Source organism: Vulpes vulpes, chromosome 8 (genome assembly GCF_048418805.1).
Source record: "Vulpes vulpes isolate BD-2025 chromosome 8, VulVul3, whole genome shotgun sequence".
Taxonomy (NCBI): domain Eukaryota; kingdom Metazoa; phylum Chordata; class Mammalia; order Carnivora; family Canidae; genus Vulpes; species Vulpes vulpes.
Window position 1 is genome coordinate 51,661,917 of NC_132787.1, and position 21,515 is coordinate 51,683,431.

The 21,515-nt window shown below is 46.8% G+C and overlaps 3 protein-coding genes across 8 annotated transcripts; 2 read left to right on the forward strand and 1 right to left on the reverse strand.

Annotated features, from left to right (window-relative positions):
* The first annotated feature begins 2 nt into the window (after positions 1-2).
* Positions 3-13,262, forward strand: VPS72 (vacuolar protein sorting 72 homolog). Its single transcript, XM_025983020.2, has 6 exons — positions 3-195; positions 4,253-4,405; positions 4,602-4,716; positions 5,105-5,281; positions 12,266-12,410; positions 12,691-13,262. Exons 1-6 carry the CDS (start codon positions 79-81, stop codon positions 13,076-13,078), a joined length of 1,095 nt encoding a protein of 364 aa, XP_025838805.1. The 5' UTR covers positions 3-78; the 3' UTR covers positions 13,079-13,262.
* A 329-nt stretch (positions 13,263-13,591) lies between these two features.
* Positions 13,592-18,519, forward strand: TMOD4 (tropomodulin 4). 4 transcript variants are annotated; one of them, XM_072766588.1, is made up of 10 exons: positions 13,592-13,762; positions 14,789-14,953; positions 15,143-15,299; positions 15,619-15,735; positions 16,479-16,568; positions 16,754-16,884; positions 16,995-17,102; positions 17,490-17,633; positions 17,893-18,037; positions 18,400-18,519. In XM_072766588.1, exons 2-10 carry the CDS (start codon positions 14,831-14,833, stop codon positions 18,420-18,422), a joined length of 1,038 nt encoding a protein of 345 aa, XP_072622689.1. In that variant the 5' UTR covers positions 13,592-13,762; positions 14,789-14,830; the 3' UTR covers positions 18,423-18,519. The 4 variants fall into 4 exon arrangements, with proteins under 4 accessions (XP_072622689.1, XP_025838806.1, XP_072622688.1 ...); XM_025983021.2 differs by having other exon boundaries at positions 13,597-13,790; XM_072766587.1 differs by having other exon boundaries at positions 13,632-13,762; positions 17,761-18,037.
* A 680-nt stretch (positions 18,520-19,199) lies between these two features.
* SCNM1 (sodium channel modifier 1) lies at positions 19,200-21,502 on the reverse strand. Of its 3 annotated transcripts, none has more exons than XM_025983008.2 (7): positions 21,324-21,502; positions 21,042-21,112; positions 20,738-20,808; positions 20,547-20,644; positions 20,337-20,425; positions 19,505-19,699; positions 19,200-19,360 (listed from the first exon to the last, which is right to left on the reverse strand). In XM_025983008.2, the coding sequence occupies exons 1-7, from the start codon at positions 21,372-21,374 to the stop codon at positions 19,261-19,263; spliced, it is 675 nt and encodes a 224-aa protein (XP_025838793.1). In that variant the 5' UTR covers positions 21,375-21,502; the 3' UTR covers positions 19,200-19,260. The 3 variants fall into 3 exon arrangements, with proteins under 3 accessions (XP_025838793.1, XP_025838792.1, XP_025838795.1); XM_025983007.2 differs by having other exon boundaries at positions 20,720-20,808; positions 21,324-21,477; XM_025983010.1 differs by lacking the exon at positions 20,738-20,808 and having other exon boundaries at positions 21,324-21,480.
* Between the last annotated feature and the right edge of the window lie 13 nt (positions 21,503-21,515).

Sequence of the window (21,515 nt, forward strand, 5' to 3'; positions counted from 1 at the left end):
GCCGCAGGTAGTTGTGTCGAGCGCCGATACCGCGCTGGGTGAGGGGCCGCTGGTAGCGGCGCAGTCTCGGTAGGCAGTATGAGTTTGGCCGGTGGCCGGGCCCCCCGGAAGACCGCGGGGAACCGGCTTTCTGGGCTCCTGGAAGCCGAGGAGGAAGATGAGTTCTACCAGACGACTTACGGGGGTTTCACAGAGGCAAGAGTCGGGCCCAGGAAGAGGGAGGGGAGGAAGCTACTAGGAGTCCTGAACGGAGAAACGTCGGACAAAGAAGGGGGCGGGGAATGGATAGAATCAGCCCTGGGAGTGATATTCGAGAGCGGGTGGGAGAGTCCTGGATGGGGTTGGAGGGCTCAGGGATGAGGGGCTCTCCGAGACGCCCCAAACCATGGAAGAAACCAACCGTATACTTCTCTGGTTGCATGTTTCACTTCTGACGTCTAACGTACTCGAGCTCCTCGTAGTCACGCAGTATGGACTCTGGCCTACTGCTCGGTTATCCACCTGAAGGTAAAAAAGGATCTCTTCACAAAATAGAGGAGCTCAGCCTACTTTTTTCACCTTTCAAATCTCAACGTAAATGTCTCCTTAGTTAATCCTTCCTTAACTGCTCTAAGAAGTGGTCCATTTATTTCCTTCATATAATATATTTCGAATTGTAATTAGATTTGGTTTGCCTACTTGTTTATACTTTTCTATTAGATTGTAAGCTCTGTCAGGTTAGAGATGGTCTGTTTTGTCCAACAGTATACGTCCAGTGCCTGGTCCATTCTCTGGATTGGACGGGCACTGGTGCTGATTGAATCTGTCCATTCTTAAAAAAAAAAAAAAAGAATCTGTCCATTCTTAAAATATCTGTTGAAGAGCTAGGGCAAGCCAACCACTGTGGTAAGTTCTAGGGAAGCATAAAGTATTGAAAACACCACTTTGTTACTCGTATTCCAGACCCCAGCGGGGGGAACCAGCTGGATTAACAGCTGAAATACTGTGTGATAAGGAGGAAAAAAAAAATGGTAAGCTAGGGTGCTGTGGTAATATGTGGGAGCCAGAGTTACTGGTTAGGATTGGCCTCCCTGGAGGACATGATGTTTAAGCTTACTACAGTATGAAAAGTAGGCCTTGACTCAGTGAACAGCAGCAGGGCTGGGAGCAGGATAAGGAGAAATGGTGTGTGTGTGTGGGGGGGGGTGGATGCAGAATATGTAAAGTTACTGAGTCTGTGTGGTACATGCATGCCTACTCTCCTTTCTCCAAACCTTGAAGGAGAATAAAATTGATAAGGCTGGAGGGAGTGGACATAGGCCAAATCATGTTGGGCCTTATGAACCATGTTGAGGGGTTTTGCTCTTTATCTAGACGACTGAGAAGATTCATCAAAGTACCATGATCAGATTTATATTTTAGAAAGCTCACTCTGTAATGAGGAGAATGGTTTGAAGGAGGCAGTCGGAGTAGAGAAACATGGGCAATAGTTTCAAGACAAATTAAGGACACTGAATCCATAGGACTTGAATCCACAGGACTTGATTGGGAGTCATTACTTACACAGTTGACCAACTGTAGTTTAAAATAGAATGTTCTCATCCCTCCCCCAAAGGCCATTTTCCTATTCCTGTCATTTTACGAGTCGTTATTTAATATGTACACTTCATGCTTCCAAAAAGGATTAAAGGAGGCTTACAATATAAACAAAAAGTAGGAACTGTAAAAATAGAGACAGATCAGAAGTAATTGTACCAGAAACCTCTGCTAAAATAGTAATAGCAATTTATATTAAATTTAGCGGGGCGCCTGGGTGGTTCAGTGGTTAAGCATCTGCCTTTGGCTCAGGGCGTGACCCCAAAGTCCCGGGATCGAGTCCCACATCAGGATCCTTGTATGGAGCCTGTTTCTCCCTCTGCCTGTGTCTCTGCCTCTCTCTCTCTCTCTCTCTCTCTCTCATGAATAAATAAAATATTTTAATAAATAAATAAATAAATAAATAAATAAATAAATAATAAATTTAGCTGTGAGCTTCCTGGCAGCCAAGCCCTGAATTTCTTTTTTCAGTAAGAAAGAAGCATATACATTCTTTAAGAGAGAAAAATTTATTCAGCATTAAGTCCTAGGAAGAAGTACACTTATACATAAAATTATAAGGTAATGGGTTCACTAGATGATGTAGAAACATTCACTTATCTAGTCATGCCTATTAATGACCCTTGATAAAAGCCAAAGGTATGGTAGTAAATCCCTAACTTAGTGAAAGCATCTTGATTGGATGGACACTAAGCTAATGTGCAGTTGAATGACTACTCTCTGGTGCGATGACTTAATACCTGGTTAGAGCTGAGGGGATTAATGTGTTCCCAGGCAGTCTTTCACAAGCATCAGTTGGGAGGAAATGATGGCCATCGGTGCAAGTTTGAACTCTGGCTAGCTTGGCATGTCAGCTGTCTGTGCTGTTTGCTTGCTTTGGCAGCATGTGTACCAGGATTAGCCTGTTGGTCTACATCCCTGACTGAAGAGAGAGACACATGTTTGAGGTGCCACCCTGCCCAGTTTTTGACTCCCTCGCCCTTAAGTGTGTTTTTCCCTTTACTTTCCAATGTGGCTGCCATTCTAGTCCTAACCTGTAACCCCTCAATTCTAGGGTGTACTCCACGTTGTCTACTCCACTCAGCTAACAACTTCCAGAGCTTTCTGAAACAGCCCTAGTATATAGTTTTCCTTCCTCCCTAAATCTTTATTGGCTCTCCATTATACATATTACAAGAACTCAGTTATTTTTCTGTTGCGACACACCTGAGGAATGAGACCTATGTCTCAGTAAGTTTACCTCAACAAAGATTATCAATAATGGGACAAATAAGGAGAGGGAGAGAATTGAGAATCATTGGCCTGCAAATTAAAAGTCACGAGTTTATTAGCCTGATACATGAGTTTCTCTGTTGACTGAAGGCAACCTTTTCAAGTCTTCTAGCTTTGGAGGGCAGTCAGTTAATGTTGGAAGAAGACAGTGCTGGAGTCAAAGGCAGTCGACTAGGAAGATTTCTTGCCCAAGACAAGCCTTCTGCTTTACTGAGGTCTAAATTTTTATTCGTAAACAAGGTATACACATTCCTGCGTCTGCACCTTTGTTCTTGCTATTCCATCTACCCATGATACCTCTGCCCTCTTGGCCGTCTAAACACTACCATATTTTAAACCACAACTCAAGTCCTCTTTGTTCTTTAGATTCTAAGCAGAGTTCAGCAAACCCTGACCTACTGGCCAAATTCAGCACATTACCTGTTCTGTTCTGGACCTTTACAGAAAAAGTTTGCCAACCCCTGCTCTGAAGGAATAAAGTTAAAGTTTAGACCCTCCCAGACCACTGGTCTATAGGAAATATGCCTTCCTCCAAGCTCTTATAACATTTTTAAATTTATTTATTTATGTGTTATTTGAGCGAGCAGGACAGGGGCGGGGATGGGGGCAGACAGGGAGGGAGAATCCTCAAGCAGACTCTCTGCTAAGTGCGGAGCTCAATACAGAACTCAATCTCAGGACCCTGACATCATGATCTGAGTCAAAATCAAGAGTTGACCACTTAACTGACTGAGCCACTCCTACAACATTTTAGTATCATTTAGTACCATTTGATACTTTATAGTTGCCTTGTATTCAGACTTCCTTTTACAATTATGTCTTGTCCTCTGCCAGACTGTGAGACCCCTGAGGTAGAGATCAAACGATATCCTTTTGTATCCCAGCACTTAAGACTGTGCTACGGGCAGTGGATCAATGCTGGAAGGTGTGGTGCTGGTGCCAAAGTCCATCAGCTAGGAGGGCTTCTTGCCTGAGGAAACTGAAGGGCTGGGCTGGGAAGGATTGTGGAACAGATCTTACATCAAGAAAGAAAAAAGATGCTTCTCCCTCTGCCTATGTCTCTGCCTCTCTCTCTCTCTTACTGTGTGCCTATCATAAATAAATAAAATTAAATTAAAAAAAAAAAAAAAGGGATCCCTGGGTGGCGCAGCGGTTTGGCGCCTGTCTTTGGCCCAGGGCGCGATCCTGGAGACTCGGGATCGAATCCCATGTCAGGCTCCCGGTGCATGGAGCCTGCTTCTCCCTCTGCCTATGTCTCTGCCTCTCTCTCTCTCTTACTGTGTGCCTATCATAAATAAATAAAATAAAATTAAAAAAAAAAAAAAAGAAAGAAAAAAGATTCTGTTCCTGGAGGGGCACTGATGACTCCAGTGACAGTGAGAACCTCCTTTTCCTGTGTCCTCAGGAATCGGGAGATGATGAGTATCAAGGGGACCAGTCAGACACAGAGGATGAGGTGGACTCTGACTTTGACATTGATGAAGGGGATGAACCATCCAGTGATGGAGAAGCAGAAGAGCCAAGAAGGAAGCGCCGAGTAGTCACCAAAGCATATAAGGTACTGGGGGTATCCTGGTATTATTGGACTTCCATAATTTCCCATAATTTCTGTTCTGCCCTTCATTAGGTCCCAGTACTCCTCTCTTCCCTGCAACCAGTCCAGTTTCCTACAGTGCTAGTGTTCTCTTCTTAAGATCCTCATCTTTCTCCTTATCAATTCTGTTCCCTGGTATCTGATTCCAATCTGTCCCCAGGAGCCTCTCAAGAGCTTGAGGCCTCGAAAGGTCAGCACTCCAGCTGGTAGCTCTCAGAAGGCCCGAGAAGAGAAGGCACTGCTGCCACTAGAACTACAGGACGATGGCTCTGACAGTGAGTAGAGATGTTTTGGTCAATTGACAAAATTGGAATAGAACAATAAAGCATTCTATCAGTGTTACGTTTACTAAAGTTGTTTACTACAGTTATATAAGTAAAATATACACTTTGGAAATATAAACTGAAGCATTTAGGGTCAGGAGCTAGGATGTGTGCAAATTAAGCCTCAGATCATTCAGGAAAACACATGCAATGCAAATGAGGTGAAAGGTAAACAGGAGGTGATCTGGGTAAAGAATACATGGGTAGTATGTGGACTCTTCTTGCAACATTTTTGTAAGTTTGAAATGATTTCCAAATAAGTTTTAAATTTTTTAACTATAAATTAAAGGAGGTGGACATGAATTTAAAGATTTTTTTTCCTCTCTGACTTCTTTCCGAGGCCGGAAGTCCATGCGTCAGTCTACAGCTGAGCATACACGACAGACATTCCTTCGGGTACAAGAGAGGCAAGGCCAGTCACGGCGGCGAAAGGGGCCCCATTGTGAGCGGCCTCTGACCCAGGAAGAGCTGCTCAGAGAGGCCAAGATCACAGAAGAGCTCAACTTACGTTCACTGGGTCAGTCTGTGGTTTTAAGAACAGTGGGCAGAGAGCTGAGGAGCATGACAAAAGTGGAGACTGGAGAACCTGAGCAGCTATGGAGAGGGAGATCCGGAACAAGGGAGTCAAGGAGACGTAGAGAGTGAGGGCTTAGTAGCAAGGAAAGAGGCAGTGAGGAGGGCTCTGAAGTACAAGTTAGATAGAAGAGAAAGTGTATGGGGGTAAAATAAGAATTGCATAGAACTGAGTTCAGATCCTAGTTCTGCTTTTCATTTGCTGTAAGACTGCTGGCAATTAACCTACTTGTGTCTCGTTGTCCTGGTTTACAAACAGACAATAATGCCTACTTTATGCTAATTGTAAAAATGAGGAATTCACCAGAATTAGTTCATAAGATGGGCTATTTTCAAGTCAAAATTCTTTTTTTTTTTTTTTTAAGATTTTCATTTATTCATGAGAGACACACAGAGAGAGAGGCAGAGACATAGGCAGAGGGAGAAGCAGGCTCCCCTCAGGGAGCCTGATGTGGGACTCGATCGCAGGACTCCAGGAATGATCCTGAGCCAAAGGCAGACACTTATCTGCTGAGCCACTTGGGAGTCCCAAGTCAAAATTCTTTAAAGTCTCTTCACTTTACATGCTGAATACATGATCTTGTATTATAATATGCTATACAAGACACACATTTCTTTTTTAAGAGAGAATGGAGGGGAGGGGCAAAGAGAGCAGGAGAATCTCAGGACCCTGAGATCAAGACCTGAGCTAAAATCAAGAGTTGGACACAACCAACTGAGCGACCCAGGCACCCCAAAACACACATTTCTTTATAAGGTGTTGAGAGTTGAGAGTCTTAAATCATGAGTGGTACATGCGGGAACAGCAGGTTACACACCTCCCATCGAATGCTCAATGTGGGCATACTTTCATCAGGCAAAATAACACAATCACCTATAGTATTTAATTTGTTCTCTTTTTCTTTCTCTCCCCACCACCCCCGAATCTTTCTCTGAATCTTGCTCTTAGGTGAGCAAACATGTATAGTTGAATGTGTATAGCCCCAATGTGGAATGGAAGATTATTTACACAGAGTATCTGGGACCCAACCCATTCCACTTTTATATTTCTCAAATTTAGATAAGTCCAAAAGAACACAATGATGAAGAAAAGATTTACTTCAGTTCTGGCATCTTCAGGATATATTTTCACAATTATTTCATTAAACACAACAAAACTTTTTTTTTTTTTTTTTTTTTTTTTTTTTTTTTTTTAAGATTTCATTTGTTTGGGACACCCAAGTGGCTCAGCGGTTTAGTGCCACCTTCAGCCCAGGGCGTGATCCTGGGGTCCCGGGATCGAGTCCCACATCGGGCTCCCAGCATGGAGCCTGTTATTCCCTCTGCCTGTGTCTCTGCCTCTCTCTCTCTGTGTCTCTCATGAATAAATAAATAAAATCTTTTTAAAAAAAAATCATTTGTTTATTTGAGAGAGAGCACAGAGGGAGAGGGAGAAGCAGACTTCTCACTCGTTAAAGAACCCGATATGGGGCTTGATATCAGGACCCTGAGATCATGACCTGAGCCAAAGGTGTATGTTTAATCTTCTGAGCCACCCAGGCGCCCCATTATATTGACTTTAAAATCAGTATTTAATCTTTGTATGATGGTAATTCAATACTTTCGAACAGTAGTTATCCCTCAAAACAGAAGTGACTGAGAACCATCACAAACAGTGAGGTGACTTTGATATCACATCCTTTCACTACATTGGTTGGTTTGGGCCACTATAAGGTAACTTCTAGGCTTTTTACATCAGTAACTGACATAGGAGACCTTGCAGAAGTTCACGAACATAATGAATTTGAGGAGTCTGGGAGCAGTCCATGCAGTGCTGAGTTCAGTTCAGTGTAGACACCTGGACTTTAACAAAAGATCTGGGCTTGAAACAGAAACGTGAAAAAGTCTGTAGAGTATAGATAGCACTGGTAGGTTAGATCACCAAGGGAGAAAGCATGGGGAAGAAAAGACAGAAGCTGAAGAACATCTCCAGACTAGATATAGAATGTAATGGGCTCATATAAGAGGAGCTTAGCAGTGGCCAGAGAGTTGGAGAACTCTAAGAATATTGTCTTAAGAATGCCAAGCAAAGGGCAGCCCCGGTGGCTCAGCGGTTTAGCACCACCTTCAGCCCAGGGCGTGATCCTGGAGACCCAGGATTGAGTCCCACGTCGGGCTCCCTGCATGGAGCCTGCTTCTCCCTCTGCCTGTGTCTCTGCCTCTCTCTGTCTCTGTGTCTCTCATGAATAAATAAATAAAATATTTTAAAAAAGAATGCCAAGCAAAGAGAATGTTTAAAAGAGTCTTCTGGGGCACCTGCGTGGCTCAGTGATTGAGCGTCTACCTTTGGCTCAGGTCATGATCTTGAGATCAAGTAGGGATCCCGGTAGGGAACCTGTTTCTCCCTCTGCCTATGTCTCTGCCTTTCTCTGTGTGTCTCTCAAGAATAGATAATATCTTTTAAAAAATGAGTCTCTTCTGAATGCTGCAGAGATGCCACTCAGGTGGAGAACTGAGAAGTGTCCATTTGTCTTGGTGATAAGTCAGAGATGACCTTAAGGAACACTTTGGGGGACCACACCATTTTGAAGCAGCTTGAAAAGTTTGGCTGTAAGGATGGAAGAAGGAATAAGAGCTGTGGCATTTGGGATAAACATATTTTCCCTTATTTGTTTCATTCAAAGATTGGAGGAACTATATCTTTGGTGAGAAGCATCTAAAAGTTTAATAATAGGGAAAAAAGAAAGAGTTAATAGTGTAGGTTTTTGGAGAAGTGAGAGGTGGAATTGAGGGGGTAGCTAGAGCACAGATGGAGGAATTGGCTTAAGTTAAGAGGGAGGGAGGGAGGAAGGAAGGATGGTTTATACTTGGAGGTTTCCAAACCCACAGCAGGACATTGGAGTGATTCTCATCTGATTTCTTCTAGACACTATCACCTGTCAGGTGTTAGGCATAGAGTTGACAGCTTGAGGAGAGTGAAGGGTCTTTGAAATACCTGAGATATAATTATATGCTGATGTTGGGGGAGTCTTGAATTTTGGGAACATGTGTTCATGGTGGTTCCAGTACCACATTGTGTAATATTTCACCAGGAGCACTTAGCAATCCAGGTCTGGGCCAGGGAGTTTCGACTGATAAGAGTGATTGAAATGATAGACTGAGGGGATCCCTGGGTGGCTCAGCAGTTTAGCGCCTGCCTTTGGCCCACGTCTCGATCCCAGGATCGAGACCCACGTCAGGCTCCCTGCGTGGAGCCTGCTTCTCCCTCTGCCTGTGTCTCTGCCCCTTTCTCTGTCTCTCTCTCTCTCTCCTCTCTCTCTCTCCTCTCTCTCTCTCTGTGTGTGTCTTTCATGAATAAATGAATAAAAATCTTAAAAAAAAACAAGATTGAGGAACCTAACCTTGATTTTAAAAGAAACATGAAGACTAGAAGGGGCTGCTAGGTAGAATGTAGAGAGATCCATGTGCGGGAGGCATCAAGGAAGAGAACAGAGGTATCTAGAGTAGTGGAGCAAACAGATCCAAAGGATAGGATGTTGTGGCCAGAGCCTGGGATATGTGATTTTAGTATTTTAGAGCTGGACCAGTTCTAGGCAATAACGAAGTATAGGCTGTAGCTGTGGTAGAATGGAATAACTCGAGTGTCACGGACAGGAAGATTGTTAAGCGATGAGATTTGTAAAGAAATTGAGGATGGGATGTTGAAGGGGTTACCCATGTGCACTTTGAGGTCATCAGGGTGACACAGGAGGATAGGAGTTGGGTGGAGAGGAAGAATGTAAAGCGCTGCCAAAGTCTTCAGTGAGTGAGGGGAGTGAGCATGGTACATGGCTGGAAGGAGAGATGATCTAGCCTGGTGGCATAAGTCACAAAAGGGAAGTGAGTTTGCAGATGGGTAGAGGAGCAGTGATCTAAAGTTGCAGTGTGGGCTCAACAGAATACAGGCATGCCCTGCATGGGATGTGGCAGGATGAACAGCCTCCACCAGAGGGCTACAGGGAGAGTGGTGGCCTGAGGGGCTGATAGGCTTCCAGGAAGACAAGTTGTGGAAGGAATGCTAAGTTGAGGAACTTGAGGACAAAGATGAGTTGGCTGATTATGGAGCAGGACTTCTAGAAGACACAGGAAAGTATTCGAAAGGAGAAGGATTGGAAGGTTGGCTGAAGGGAAAGAAAGTAATATTACCTATCAGAATTCCAAATACAAGAAAGGCTAAATCATCAGTGGAGTTTCCTGGTCCAACTTTATCTAGAGGATTATACCCACATTTTTTTTTTTAAGATTTTATTCATTTATTCATAAGAGCCGAGAGAGAGAGAGAGAGAGAGAGAGAGAGGCAGAGACACAGGTTCCATGCAGGAAGCCCGAAACGGGACTCGATCCCGGGACTCTAGGATCACACTCTGGACTGAAGGCAGGCTCTAAACCGCTGAGCCACCCAGGGATCCCCTGTACCCATATTTAAGAAATAGAAATTTTGGGTTCATTCAGAGAAAAGGAACAGGAATATTTTGACCTATTGAGTATTAACAAATACTTGTTGTGGGCAGCCGGGGTGGCTCAGCAGTTTAGCACCGCCTTCAACCCGGGTCCTGATCCTGGAGACCTGGGATCCAGTCCCATGTCAGGCTCCCTGCATGGAGCCTGCTCCTCCCTCTGCCTGTGCCTCTGCCTCGCTTTTTCTCTCTCTGTGTCTCTCATGAATAAATAAATAAAATCTTAAACAAACAAACAAACAAATACTCGTTGAGTGCCTGCAACATGCAGAACACTGCTTGGCCCTGATAATATGTAGGTAATATGAGTCATAATCAGTGCCCTTGAGGAGGAGATGTGTATACCAACTGTGAACTGCCAGACAGCAGTGTCACAGGTCCAGCCAAGGGACTGTGAGAAGCATTCAGGAGAGGCAGTTATTCTGCTTAGCTCATTATTGCTGCATGACAATAAAGATGCAGCAGTGTTGCCAGATTTTCTTATAATTTTAAGAGGAGGGCAACTGGCTGGCTTAGTGGCTTAGTGCCTTTGGCTCAAGGCATGATCCTGGGGTCCTGGGTTGGAGTTCCACATCAGGCTCCCCGCAGGGAGCCTGCTTCTCCCTCTGCTTATGTCTCTGCCTCTCTGTGTCTCTCAAAGAGGAACCAGAAATCTCTGTATTTAAGTGTAATTTCCTTGGGGCACCTGGGTGGTTCTATCAGTTACAAGCACCCGACTCTTGATCTTGGCTCAGATCTTTTTTTTTTTTTTTTTTTAAGATTTTATTTATTTATTCACGAGAGACACAGAGAGAGAAGCAGGTTCCATGCAGGGAGCACAATGTAGGACTCGATCCCAGAACTCTAGGATCATGCTGTGGGCCGAAGGCAGACACTCAACTGCTGAGCCACCTAGGCATCCCTCAGCTCAGATTTTGATCTCAGGATTGTGAGTTTAAGCCCCACATTGGGCTCCACACTGGATGTGGAGCCTACTGAAAAATGAATGAATGAAGTTCATCATTTTCAAATGTCAGTAACTAATTAAAATTTTCCAAAAAAAAATTTTTTTTAAGATTTTATTTATTTATTCATGAGAAACACATAGAGAGAGAAGCAGAGACACAGGCAGAGGGAGAAGCAGGCTCCATGCAGGAAGCCTAACGTAGGACTCAATCCCAGGTCCCGAGGATCAGGCCCTGGGCCGAAGGCGGCACTAAACCGCTGAGCCACCCAGGCTGCCCTAAAATTTTCTTTAAAATACAATACAGGGATCCCTGGGTGGCGCAGCGGTTTGGCACCTGCCTTTGGCCCGGGGCGCGATCCTGGAGACCCGGGATCGAATCCCACGTCGGGCTCCTGGTGCATGGAGCCTGCTTCTCCCTCTGCCTATGTCTCTGCTTCTCTCTCTCACTGTGTGCCTATCATAAATAAATAAAATTTAAAAAAAAAAATTTAAAATACAATACAGAGGGGCACCTGGGTGGCTCAGTCAGTTAAGCATCTGCCTTTGGCTCAGGTCATGATCCAGAGTTCTGGGATCAAGTCCCGCATTGGGCTCCCTGCTCAGTGGGAAGTCTGATTCTCCCTCTGCCCCTCCCCCGTGCTCATGCTCTCTCACTCACCCTCTCAAATAAATAAATTTTTTTTTTTTTAATTAAAAAATCCAACTATTGATTTCAGCTCAGGTCATGATCTCAGGGTCTTGGGATCAAGCTCCATGTCAGGCTCCAGACTCAGCAGGAAATCTACTTGGGGATTCTCTTCCCACCCCCACTCCAAATAAATAAACCTTGAAAAAAAAAAACAATACAGTGCAAAACAGATTACGTAGAATATTTAAATGGACTGCCAGCTTGCAACTTCTGCCATAGACTGAAAAATACAGTAGCAGAAGAGTATCCTAAGCCACTGTGGTTAGCAAAAAGAGTGTCTCAAAATCATGTATGAGGAATAGTTTGATGAGATGGGTATCGTGATCAGCCTAGAGAGACATGGACATTAATTTCAACTATGTAAAGGACCATCATGTGGAAGACAGATTAGATCCACATCCTTTACAGCCCCAAAAGGTTAAACAGTGTAATCAGGCAACATATTTCAGCTTAAAATAGGAAGGAACTCTGTTATGACTAGAAATGCCTGAAGTCCCAGTGTGCTGCTCTGGCTGGAGCAAGTGGACAAGGTAGCTATAGAGGAATATGCAGGGAAACAGTGGGCTTCTCATCCAAGGGTCCCTTCCAGCTCTAAAGCTGTACTATTCTGAGTGTATGAGGAACCAAGTGGTCAGGATGTCAGGGGGGCAAGCAGAAAACATCAGAAGTAGAAGGTGCTAGGAGGCCTCAGAGGATCTACATGAATGACTTAGGCAGGGACTAGCCAGCTAGGAAGATAATTGAGAGACTGGGGGACAGAAGTGGGTGTGGGCACAAAGGGGACTCACCATCCCTTCATACCTTCCTTTGACCCTGAAGAGACATACGAGAGGCTTGAGGCTGACAAAAAGAAGCAGGTGCACAAGAAGAGGAAGTGCCCTGGGCCCATAATCACCTATCATTCGGTGACAGTGCCACTTGTTGGGGAGCCAGGCCCTAAAGAAGAGAATGTGGATGTGGAAGGGTGAGTATGTCGTAGGGAAGAGGGGGAGAGAGCCTTCTCCCTGCCCTCCTTAGCTCTTGTCCCACAGCCATCCTTCAGAGTCCTCTTCCTTCAGCTCCTTGTTTCTTTTAGCCTTCTTCTCTCTCCAGCTTTTCCACCCAGCCCAGCTTGCTTTTCCCTGTCACTTAGATTCTCTCAGAACATTGTCATCACTCTACCTCCTTCCTCTCTTTCCTTGCCTGATGTTTATCTATTGTTTTCTCTCCTCAGAGTGTTTGTGTTTTTCTCTCTCTCCCCTTAGGCTGGATCCTACTCCCACAGCTTCTGCACTGACTCCCCATGCCGGCACTGGACCCGTTGTCCCTCCACCTCGCTGCTCGCGTACTTTCATCACTTTTAGTGATGATGCAACATTTGAGGAATGGTTTCCCCAAGGCCGGCCCCCAAAGGTCCCTGTTCGGGAGGTCTGCCCCGTGACCCATCGCCCAGCCCTGTACCGGGACCCTGTCACAGACATCCCCTACGCCACTGCTCGAGCCTTCAAGATCATCCGTGAGGCCTACAAGAAGTACATCACTGCCCACGGACTGCCGCCCACTGCCTCGGCCCTGGGCCCTGGCCCACCACCTCCCGAGCCCCTCCCTGGTTCTGGGCCCCGAGCCTTGCGCCAGAAAATTGTCATCAAATAAGGAGATGTTTAATCCTTAGAAACCTCTTTCCTGCCCTGACTTGGGGCTCTTCATGTTTCCCCTTCTCTCCCTGCTTCTCCCCTTTGTCAGCTCTGAGCTTTGCCCAGCCCTTTTCTATTTCTTTCCCCCCAGTTCCTACTGGTTTTGTGTTTTTTAATCTAATAAAAGAGAAAGATCTCCTTTGTCTGGTGTCTGATCTAGAGTTGGGTGCAGTTTGTGAATGTCTGAGTATATATGGGTTTTTATTTTGTTTAATAGTGTTTATTGTGAGCTTCCGTTTTTAAATTCTAAGTATTTGTTCCTCCAGCTGGATTATAAACACCTTTAGACACCCAAACAAAATTCTTATACTTACCTTCATATCACCTTATATTCCCTGCTTTGAATATAGCAAGGCACCAAGTAAGTAGGAACTGTGTGGTTCTCCTAGAACAGTTTGTAGGACTTGGGCTCATATGCACGAAGGGAAGGAAGTGCCATGGCTGTTACTGGCCACTAGAGGCTCTCAGGGCTGGGCAGGGTATGGGGGCTGTGTATATGTGATCTCCCACTACCCCCCACCTGGCCAGAGCTAAAATAATAAAATGCTGAGCTCACTGTTCCCCCACCCTCGTCCCCGGCACTGGGCTCCTCCTGCTGCTGAGACAGTGCTCCAGTAGCACTGACAAACCGACAGAAGGGGAGGTGAGAAGGGAAGTGGCCACCAGGACTGGTAGGTGGGGAAGGCAGGGGGCTTATGGATCAGAGCTCGGTGGGAGATGGGAGGTGAGGGGTGGCTCCTACTGGGAATGATATGAAGCGTGTTTCTGTTCTTGGCGTATGTTTCTGCCACTGTCCGTCCTATCCCCTAACCGTAGTTTACATTGTCAGTGCAAGTATCTCACACACTTTGTGGATCTTTCATATTTGGCATGGTGTGTATGTGTAGATTGTGTGTATTTTCTATAATGTAAAAGATTGTACAAGTTTAATCTTCCTGCTGTATTTAGAGAAACTTTATTGCATGTGGAGAAGGCATTTCCTACCCATTGGTCCGGTGTCACCTTCCCACCCAAAGCCAGGGACAAATTATGGGAGCTCAGTCCCTTCTGAGAGCGTACCACCCTTCCCCCAACCTGGAAGTCCCCCAGCTCCTCTGAGCCTTTGCTTTCCCTTGGGCTTTAGTTTTAGCAAACATAGAAAGTGAAATCTTGATTCTCCCACAATAAAAGAGGAAATGAGGATAGGGTAAGAAAACTGCCTCTTTTCTCCCCACTCCCCTTGCTTCCTTAAGCCAGTATAGGAAAAAGACGATTATGGGGAAGAGAGGAGGAATTTCCCTGAAGCTCTCTGTATGCCCCCCTTCCTTTCAATAGGAACTGGGCATGGGGCCAGCTGTTGGCAGGGGCCCTGGCAGCTGTGCTTGGGCAAGAGGCACCGACCGCCGAGGTCAGAGGGGAGGGTACTGCCAGGATTTCTCTGTAATACAATGGGCAGGCAAATCCAGCTTGGATGTCTGGGATCCCCAACCAGTGGTTGAAGCTGGGGAAGCAGGAAGAAGGAAGCTCTGGTTCTAACTAAGCAACCTAACCTTCCCCCATATTCCCATGCCTGACTAGATTTCTAACTGCCAAGGCATCTAGTTCACTGTTCTGCCCCCTGGCCGGTCTGTGTCCTGCTGTGTCTGTGTGCACATTTCCATTATCCAGTCACTTTCCCCATGTCCCCCAGGCTCCGTGAGTGCCACACAGTGGGGAGGGGGTGGGGTCCATCATGTCATCATATCAGAAGGAACTGGAGAAATACAGAGACATAGATGAAGATGAGATCCTAAGGACCTTGAGCCCTGAGGAGCTAGAGCAGCTGGACTGCGAGCTACAGGAGATGGACCCCGAGGTAGGGAGCTGGGAGCAGTCTCCAGGCATTTGAGAAGGGTGAGGGGCCCTGGGTGGCTGAGATCAGGGCTGCCTACAGGGCTTGGAGTCTCAAGATGGCCAAGGAAAAGGGGTCTGCAGATGTTTTAGGGAGCCCTGGAAGGTGCCCCAGATCAGAGGTCCAACTTGCTCCCCAAAACTTATCCCTCAGAACATGCTCCTGCCAGCTGGACTAAGGCAACGTGACCAGACAAAGAAGAGTCCGACAGGGCCGCTGGACCGGGATGCCCTTTTGCAGTACCTGGAGCAGCAGGCACTCGAGGTCAAAGAGCGGGACGACTTGGTGCCCTTCACAGGGGAGAAAAAGGGTATGGAGACCCTCACGACCATGCCTACCAAAACCCAAATGGTTGTCTCTCAACTGTACTCCCCCCTCCAGCCTCCCTCTCGCCTTCCAGCTCCTAGCTGCCCAGGGACTCTGCCACCCTGAAACCTACATGCCATCTTTCACTTCTCCAACTTTTAGAAGAGATCAGGGGACTCAGGAGTCCTGATCTGGTAGAGGACTCAAGCTTTACAGTGGCCCCTAGGACCCAGACCCCACCTCCCGGAGAAAGAAAGGAAGCTGGATACAGGGATCTTAGGAGGAATGCCCTCTACCTGAACCATCCCTCATCTCCCCATCAGGGAAGCCCTATATTCAGCCCAAGAGAGAAATTCCTGTACAGGAGCAGATCACTCTGGAGCCTGAACTGGAAGAGGCACTGGCCAACGCCACAGATGCTGAAATGTGTGATATAGCAGGTGGGCAGCTGTGGAAAGTTGAGGAGGGTGACGACACCAGGGGCGGGGGGGTCCTACCCAGGGCATGGGACTCATGAGGAAAGCCTTGGACAGGACATGGATGTTAAAGAAAGCCTCAAGGTCGTGTTTTTTGTTTTTTTTTTTTAATGTATTAGTTCATTCATTCTTTAATTTAGTAAGTTCACATCTCAAAGGCAATTTTACAGGGATCATAAAGCAGGTAAGAGTGTCACTAGCCTGGCTGAAAACAGGAGGAAGTGGGACAGACTCCCTCACCCCTTTTTTTGGAACGTGTGGTCTTTCCTTCCTTTCCCCTCTAGGGGTTCCTTAGGAACCCTCCCTTAGCCTGGTCTTAAAGTTTTTTACAAATCACACCTTGAGCAGCTCATGGAAGGGAACTCTGGGACCTAGGGAGAGCGGGAACCTCTTTGGAAGAGTGGGAGAGGTCAGGCTTTAAAACTGCAACAGGGGCAGCCTCAGTGGCTCAGCAGTTTAGCGTTGCCTTCAGCCTGGGGTGTGATCCTGGAGACCCGGGATCGAGTCTCGCATCGGGCTCCCTGCATAGAGCCTGCTTCTTCCTCTGCCTGTGTCTCTGCTTCCCTCTCTCTTTCTCTGTGCATCTCTCATGAATAAATAAATAAAATCTTAAAAAAAAAAAAAACTTCAACAGATTTAGAATGAGGAAGGGATACTGGGAACAAACCCCTTCTCATTCCCTGTCCCCCTCTACTTGCTCTCTCCAGCAATTCTGGGCATGTACACACTGATGAGCAACAAGCAATACTATGATGCCATCTGCAGTGGAGAAATCTGCAACACAGAAGGCATTAGCAGTGAGTGTGTCTGGGGGCACAGCACCCAGGACTTTTGGCAGCCAGTCCCAAGGTCTGCGGGAAGGTAGCAAAGGGTAAAACAGGGTGATCACGGAGAGGATGTGGTGCATGAATAATAAGAGAACCTATGAGGAGGAGACTGTGGGGGGACAGGCTGGGGTTTCCTTCTGGCCCTCACCCACCAGGTGTGGTACAGCCTGACAAGTATAAGCCAGTGCCAGACGAGCCCCCAAATCCTACAAACATTGAGGAGATCCTGAAGAGTGTTCGAAACAATGACAAGGAGCTGGAGGAAGTTAACCTCAATAACATACAGGTATCTGACACCCCCTACACCCATCATCCAAATACTAAATGCCCATTTAACTATGTGAGTCCCAGATATGTGAGTCCCTTAGCCTGCCATTTCCTCTTCCCCTCTGTCAGGACATCCCAATACCCATGCTAACTGAGTTATGTGAGGCCATGAAGAAAAATACCTACGTCCGGAGCTTCAGTCTTGTGGCCACAAGGAGTGGGGACCCCATTGCCAATGTAAGGCAACTTGAAATCCCTAGCCCTCTCTCCATACTTTACCATGCACCCCTGCCAGGGCTGTCATAAGGGTTTGTGCTGGGGATGCTTTTCCCATCATGTTCTCTTAGGGTAGCCTACGCCCAGTCCTATGGCTCATCACTCTGAAATCTTCTGATCACCTTCTCAGAGAGCCATGGCCCTCTCTACCGCCCCACCAACTTCACTGCATGCCTACCCTCCCCGCTTCCCCTACTACCTGTGCTCCCTTCCATCTCCCTGAGCCCCACCTACAGCTCCTCAAGGACTCTTCTCAAAGAGCTGTGTTTCCCTCTTGCTCCTGTTCTTTCTCTCCTCAGTCATCTGTGAAACTATCCCCTAATCCTAACCCAAGTCCCTACTACCCAGGCGGTGGCTGACATGTTGCGTGAGAATCGTAGCCTCCAGAGCCTGAACATTGAATCCAACTTCATTAGCAGCACAGGGCTCATGGCTGTGCTGAAGGCAGTTCGGGAAAATGCCACACTCACTGAGCTGCGTGTAGACAACCAGGTCAGCATTACCTTCCTCTGATCTTTGCATTCAGGTAATATTCACTGAATCTCTTTTCTGGAGCAGCCCTTGGGTCAGGATCTCATCTAATTTTGTCTGAATTCTCCTCTTCATTGTCTCTATGAAGGGAGCCAAGTCAGCACTTCTCATCACCCACTCTGATGAAACAAGCTTCTTTGACCTCCCAAAGGGTTGGTGGTGTGGGACAATGAACCAGGCAGAGAGCATGGCTGACAGGTCTCATCTCTCCTTCCCCCAGCGCCAGTGGCCTGGCGATGCAGTGGAGATGGAGATGGCCACCGTTCTCGAACAGTGTCCCTCCATTGTCCGCTTTGGCTACCACTTTACACAGCAGGGGCCACGAGCTCGGGCAGCCCAGGCCATGACCCGGAACAATGAACTACGTGAGTAAATACAAACTTGTTGTGTGGCGGAAAGGGCAAATAGGTAGTGAATCTGAAAGCTTAGTGACTAATGGCCTGTGGGCTGCCAAAGCAATATTCACATGAGAAGTTTAAATCCTGTGAAAAAGTAGATAGAAAAGTCTCCTGCCCCAAATTATACCTGCAGAAAGGTGGAAAAGAAGCCAGACATACCTGTTTGTGGGCATGGCGTTTTTACTTGCCATGTGGGGTGGGTATGCTTGCTAGCCTAAGGCATTACCTCTTTATGAGTCTGGCCAAGGAACTGGAAAGGGGAAGATGAGTACCCTTGCAGGAAGCAAAGAGATAAAACAAAGACTTGTGTTTCCTCTTTCCTGTTATAGGCCGCCAGCAAAAAAAGAGATAACACTACCTTTTCCCTTTACCAACTAGAGCTGGGAGCCCTGAATACCTAAATCCTCATCTCTCCCCTTTCCTGTAAATAAAAGCCCTTCTGTCTACTCTGCCTGCCTCCCTCTTTCCTCAGGCTTTGGGGTGGGAATCTTGGCGCTAACCCCCAAGGGTTACTGCCAGTTCATCAGGGGATTATTTATACTCTGGGGATCAGCAGGCAGGGAGGTTCAAGTTACTAGGCAGAGGTGGGGCAGCTCCCTCCCTTGGTGTTCCCTGTGGCCCTGCCAATGCAGTTAGTCCCTTCTGCTCTCACAGGGTACCTACTACCCCAGCCCTCTTTTCAGATATGGGTAGGGCCCCTGGTGTCTAACTACAACTTCATGTGATCTGAAGGAGGAAAGAACTTTAAGTGAAGGTGGGGAAGAAGGCAGACAACATGAAGGGCAAAGACCTCCTTCTGACAGACTTATTAATAGGGCATTGGGCTGCATGCAGCTGACGCTTGGCAGTACTTTGGTTGAAGGTGGGGGAGGGGTCAGAAGTATGGGGAGCTGTGTACATTTCAGGGAAGAATGGGCCTGGCTGTTCTGAAATGGGGGACACCTGAAATGGGTGGCTTGGTTGGTTAATCAGAGTTTGACTCTTGATCTCAGCTCAGGTCTTGATCTCAGGGTCATGAGTTCAAGCTCTACATTGGGCTCCACACTGGGTGTGTAGCCTACTTAAAAAAAAAAAAAAAAAAAAAATCCACCAGTGAAATCCTGAAATGGGGCAAGGAAGTAGACTTGAAGAAAGTTAGACTCCTGGAGCCTGCTGAAATTTATTTGTGAACTGAAGGGGAAAAGAGGGTATCAGTCTAAGGAAAGGTCAGGAGGTTCCTCTTCATCAGAGTCAAACTCAACATTCTCATCTTTTACCCATCGACCTTGTCCATCTGGGATCCATCCAGAGCTGCAAATAACAGAAAATAGAATAAATCAGGAAAAGAGGTTTAAGAAGTTAATGGGGATAAGAGAAAAACAATTGAGAAGGATTGAAATAAGAAAACTCAGAAAGAAAAGAGAAAACTTGAAGAAAGTGATTCTGCATACAAACCTTCGAAGGGTGAGGTAATGATCCAGGGCTCGTTTCCTCGTGGGGCTCATGGGCACAGGAGATGAGACAGTTGCTGACTCCTTGGCCTGTGGGCCAGCTCCAGGCATGGGTTCCTTAGTGATCTTCCCACTCTCAGGCTCAACCTCTGGGGGTGGTAAAGGGGGATGGGAGACAGAGGGACGAGGGGTTTCTGGTCTAGGTAGAGAAGAATCAACGTCTATAAAAGTAGTAAAGGAAAAAGGCCAATTCTCCTATGACTCCCAATCCCTTACAGAAATGCTTCCTAAACTGTGTTCCTCAAGATATTAGTAAAATGTCCTGCATAAAAAAAAGAATTTTGGAATCATATGAATTTTTAAAAGGCTAGTATAAAATTTTGAGGGTTTTTTTTTTAATCTTTAGACTTTGTAGAGCCCTTCAAATATATTAATATTACTACTCTTCAAGTAGGATCACAAAGTGCCATTTCCTGGGGGACCTGGGTGACTCAGTGGTTGAGTGTCTGCCTTCGGCTCAGGTCATGATCCCGGGGTCCTGGGATTGAATCCTGCATTGGGCTCTCCACAGGGAGCCTGCTTCTCCCTCTGCCTATGTCTCTGCCTCTCTCTGTCTCTCATGAATAAATCAGTAAAATCTTTAGAACAAAAAACAAAGTGCCATTTCCTAAACTTAAAAAAAAAAAAAAAAAAGCAATATTCTCTTTTTTTTCTGAAATACCAGTAAACATCTCTGGAGTATTAATATTCCTGAGAATACAATTTGTAATACCTTTATCTTAGAGCCATCTATCTCCTCTGACCCGCCCTACCTCTGGCTTTCCCACCCCACAGACCTGTGCTTCCTGCGGCAGCAACTGTTATAGTGAGGAGCTCTGTGCAGAGCACTCTGGGTGGTAAGTCGGGTCTGCGTTAACAGAGGAGCCTGGTGTGGAGATGGGAAACACAGTCAGTGTCTTCAGAGCTAGAAAGAAGTCGAAGCCCTTCAAGCCTAAGATGTGCAGCAGGCCCACCTAAAACACACCCTCCCCTCCCTGATTACCTACCTCAGCCTTGATCTCTGACTGCCTCAATTCATTCTGCTGTCTTGGATTCTGCTCCATTCCCTTTACTGGCTGCTTCTTGCCATAGAAAAGCTGCAGGCCTGAAGGTAGAGGGGAAGAGAATTAAAAACAAAACTGCAAGAGTGATCTGCAGAGATTTGTCTTCCCTCACTTACTGGACAGATGTTTCTTGCCTGCACGGTGGGCAGTCAGCATGGCCAGGGTGTCCAGTACAGGTCGGTGGGGACAGATAGCACAAGCAAAGCTGGAGAGGTGGGTAGAAGATATTCGGTGCCAGATGAGTGGGGTCTGGTTCCACCTGGACCTAGCAACCCTTTCCAAAACCAAACTCTAGGGTCTCCCAATTTCCACCACCCACATCCCTGTCCCTCATCCCCCATCAGAAAATCCTAGATACTCCCGCTCCCCCCTTGATAACAAAATTATATGAAGCCTATAACCGCAGCACCCTCGGGCTTGATCACCCCTCGCCCTCACCGTCCATCCCGTAGCATGAGCGCTTCATCCTCTGGGATATAACTGGCCAGCAGGTCCCCGACTCTCCGTTTCTGCAGGGGGTAGCCGGACGGGACCAGTGGGAGAGGAGGGAGGGGTCAAAGATTGAAAGGCAAAAGGGACCATGAGAACAGAGATCACGGGGCTAAGAAGGGGTCACTACCCAGCTCTGGTCGCGCCGGCCCCGCAGCTGTTGCCAGAGCAACAAAACAGCTCCTTCACGGGGCAGTGAAACTGTTCCCGATGCTCCCCTCTCGCGCTTACTTTGAGCACATTGAGTTGACTCGAATCATCCCCTTCCCTCTTGAAAGACATTACGACTGAGTTCCAGAAGCGAACAATTCTCCGGAGCCGCCTTGGCCACTCCTCTCAGGCCACCGTAGCGAGAGTAAGGCGTCTTCTGCCCTCGGGTTTCTTTCCGGTTGGCCTCCTTACTTCCCTAGAAGCGCCTCCCTA

Bases quoted from the DNA above. Each gene is read 5' to 3' on its own strand.
- TMOD4 (XM_072766587.1), top strand. From the start codon at position 14,831: ATGTCATCATATCAGAAGGAACTGGAGAAATACAGAGACATAGATGAA. The intron at 15,736-16,478 runs GTGGGCAGCTGT...TGCTCTCTCCAG, and splicing joins TGAAATGTGTGATATAGCAG to CAATTCTGGGCATGTACACA. The intron at 16,885-16,994 runs GTATCTGACACC...CCCCTCTGTCAG, and splicing joins TTAACCTCAATAACATACAG to GACATCCCAATACCCATGCT.
- SCNM1 (XM_025983007.2), bottom strand. From the start codon at position 21,374: ATGTCTTTCAAGAGGGAAGGGGATGATTCGAGTCAACTCAATGTGCTC. The intron at 19,700-20,336 runs GTCTGTGGGGTG...TTCTCTACCTAG, and splicing joins TGCTGCCGCAGGAAGCACAG to ACCAGAAACCCCTCGTCCCT. The intron at 19,361-19,504 runs GTTTGTATGCAG...TGTTATTTGCAG, and splicing joins CATTACCTCACCCTTCGAAG to CTCTGGATGGATCCCAGATG.
- VPS72 (XM_025983020.2), top strand. From the start codon at position 79: ATGAGTTTGGCCGGTGGCCGGGCCCCCCGGAAGACCGCGGGGAACCGG. The intron at 4,406-4,601 runs GTACTGGGGGTA...ATCTGTCCCCAG, and splicing joins TAGTCACCAAAGCATATAAG to GAGCCTCTCAAGAGCTTGAG. The intron at 4,717-5,104 runs GTGAGTAGAGAT...CTTCTTTCCGAG, and splicing joins ACAGGACGATGGCTCTGACA to GCCGGAAGTCCATGCGTCAG.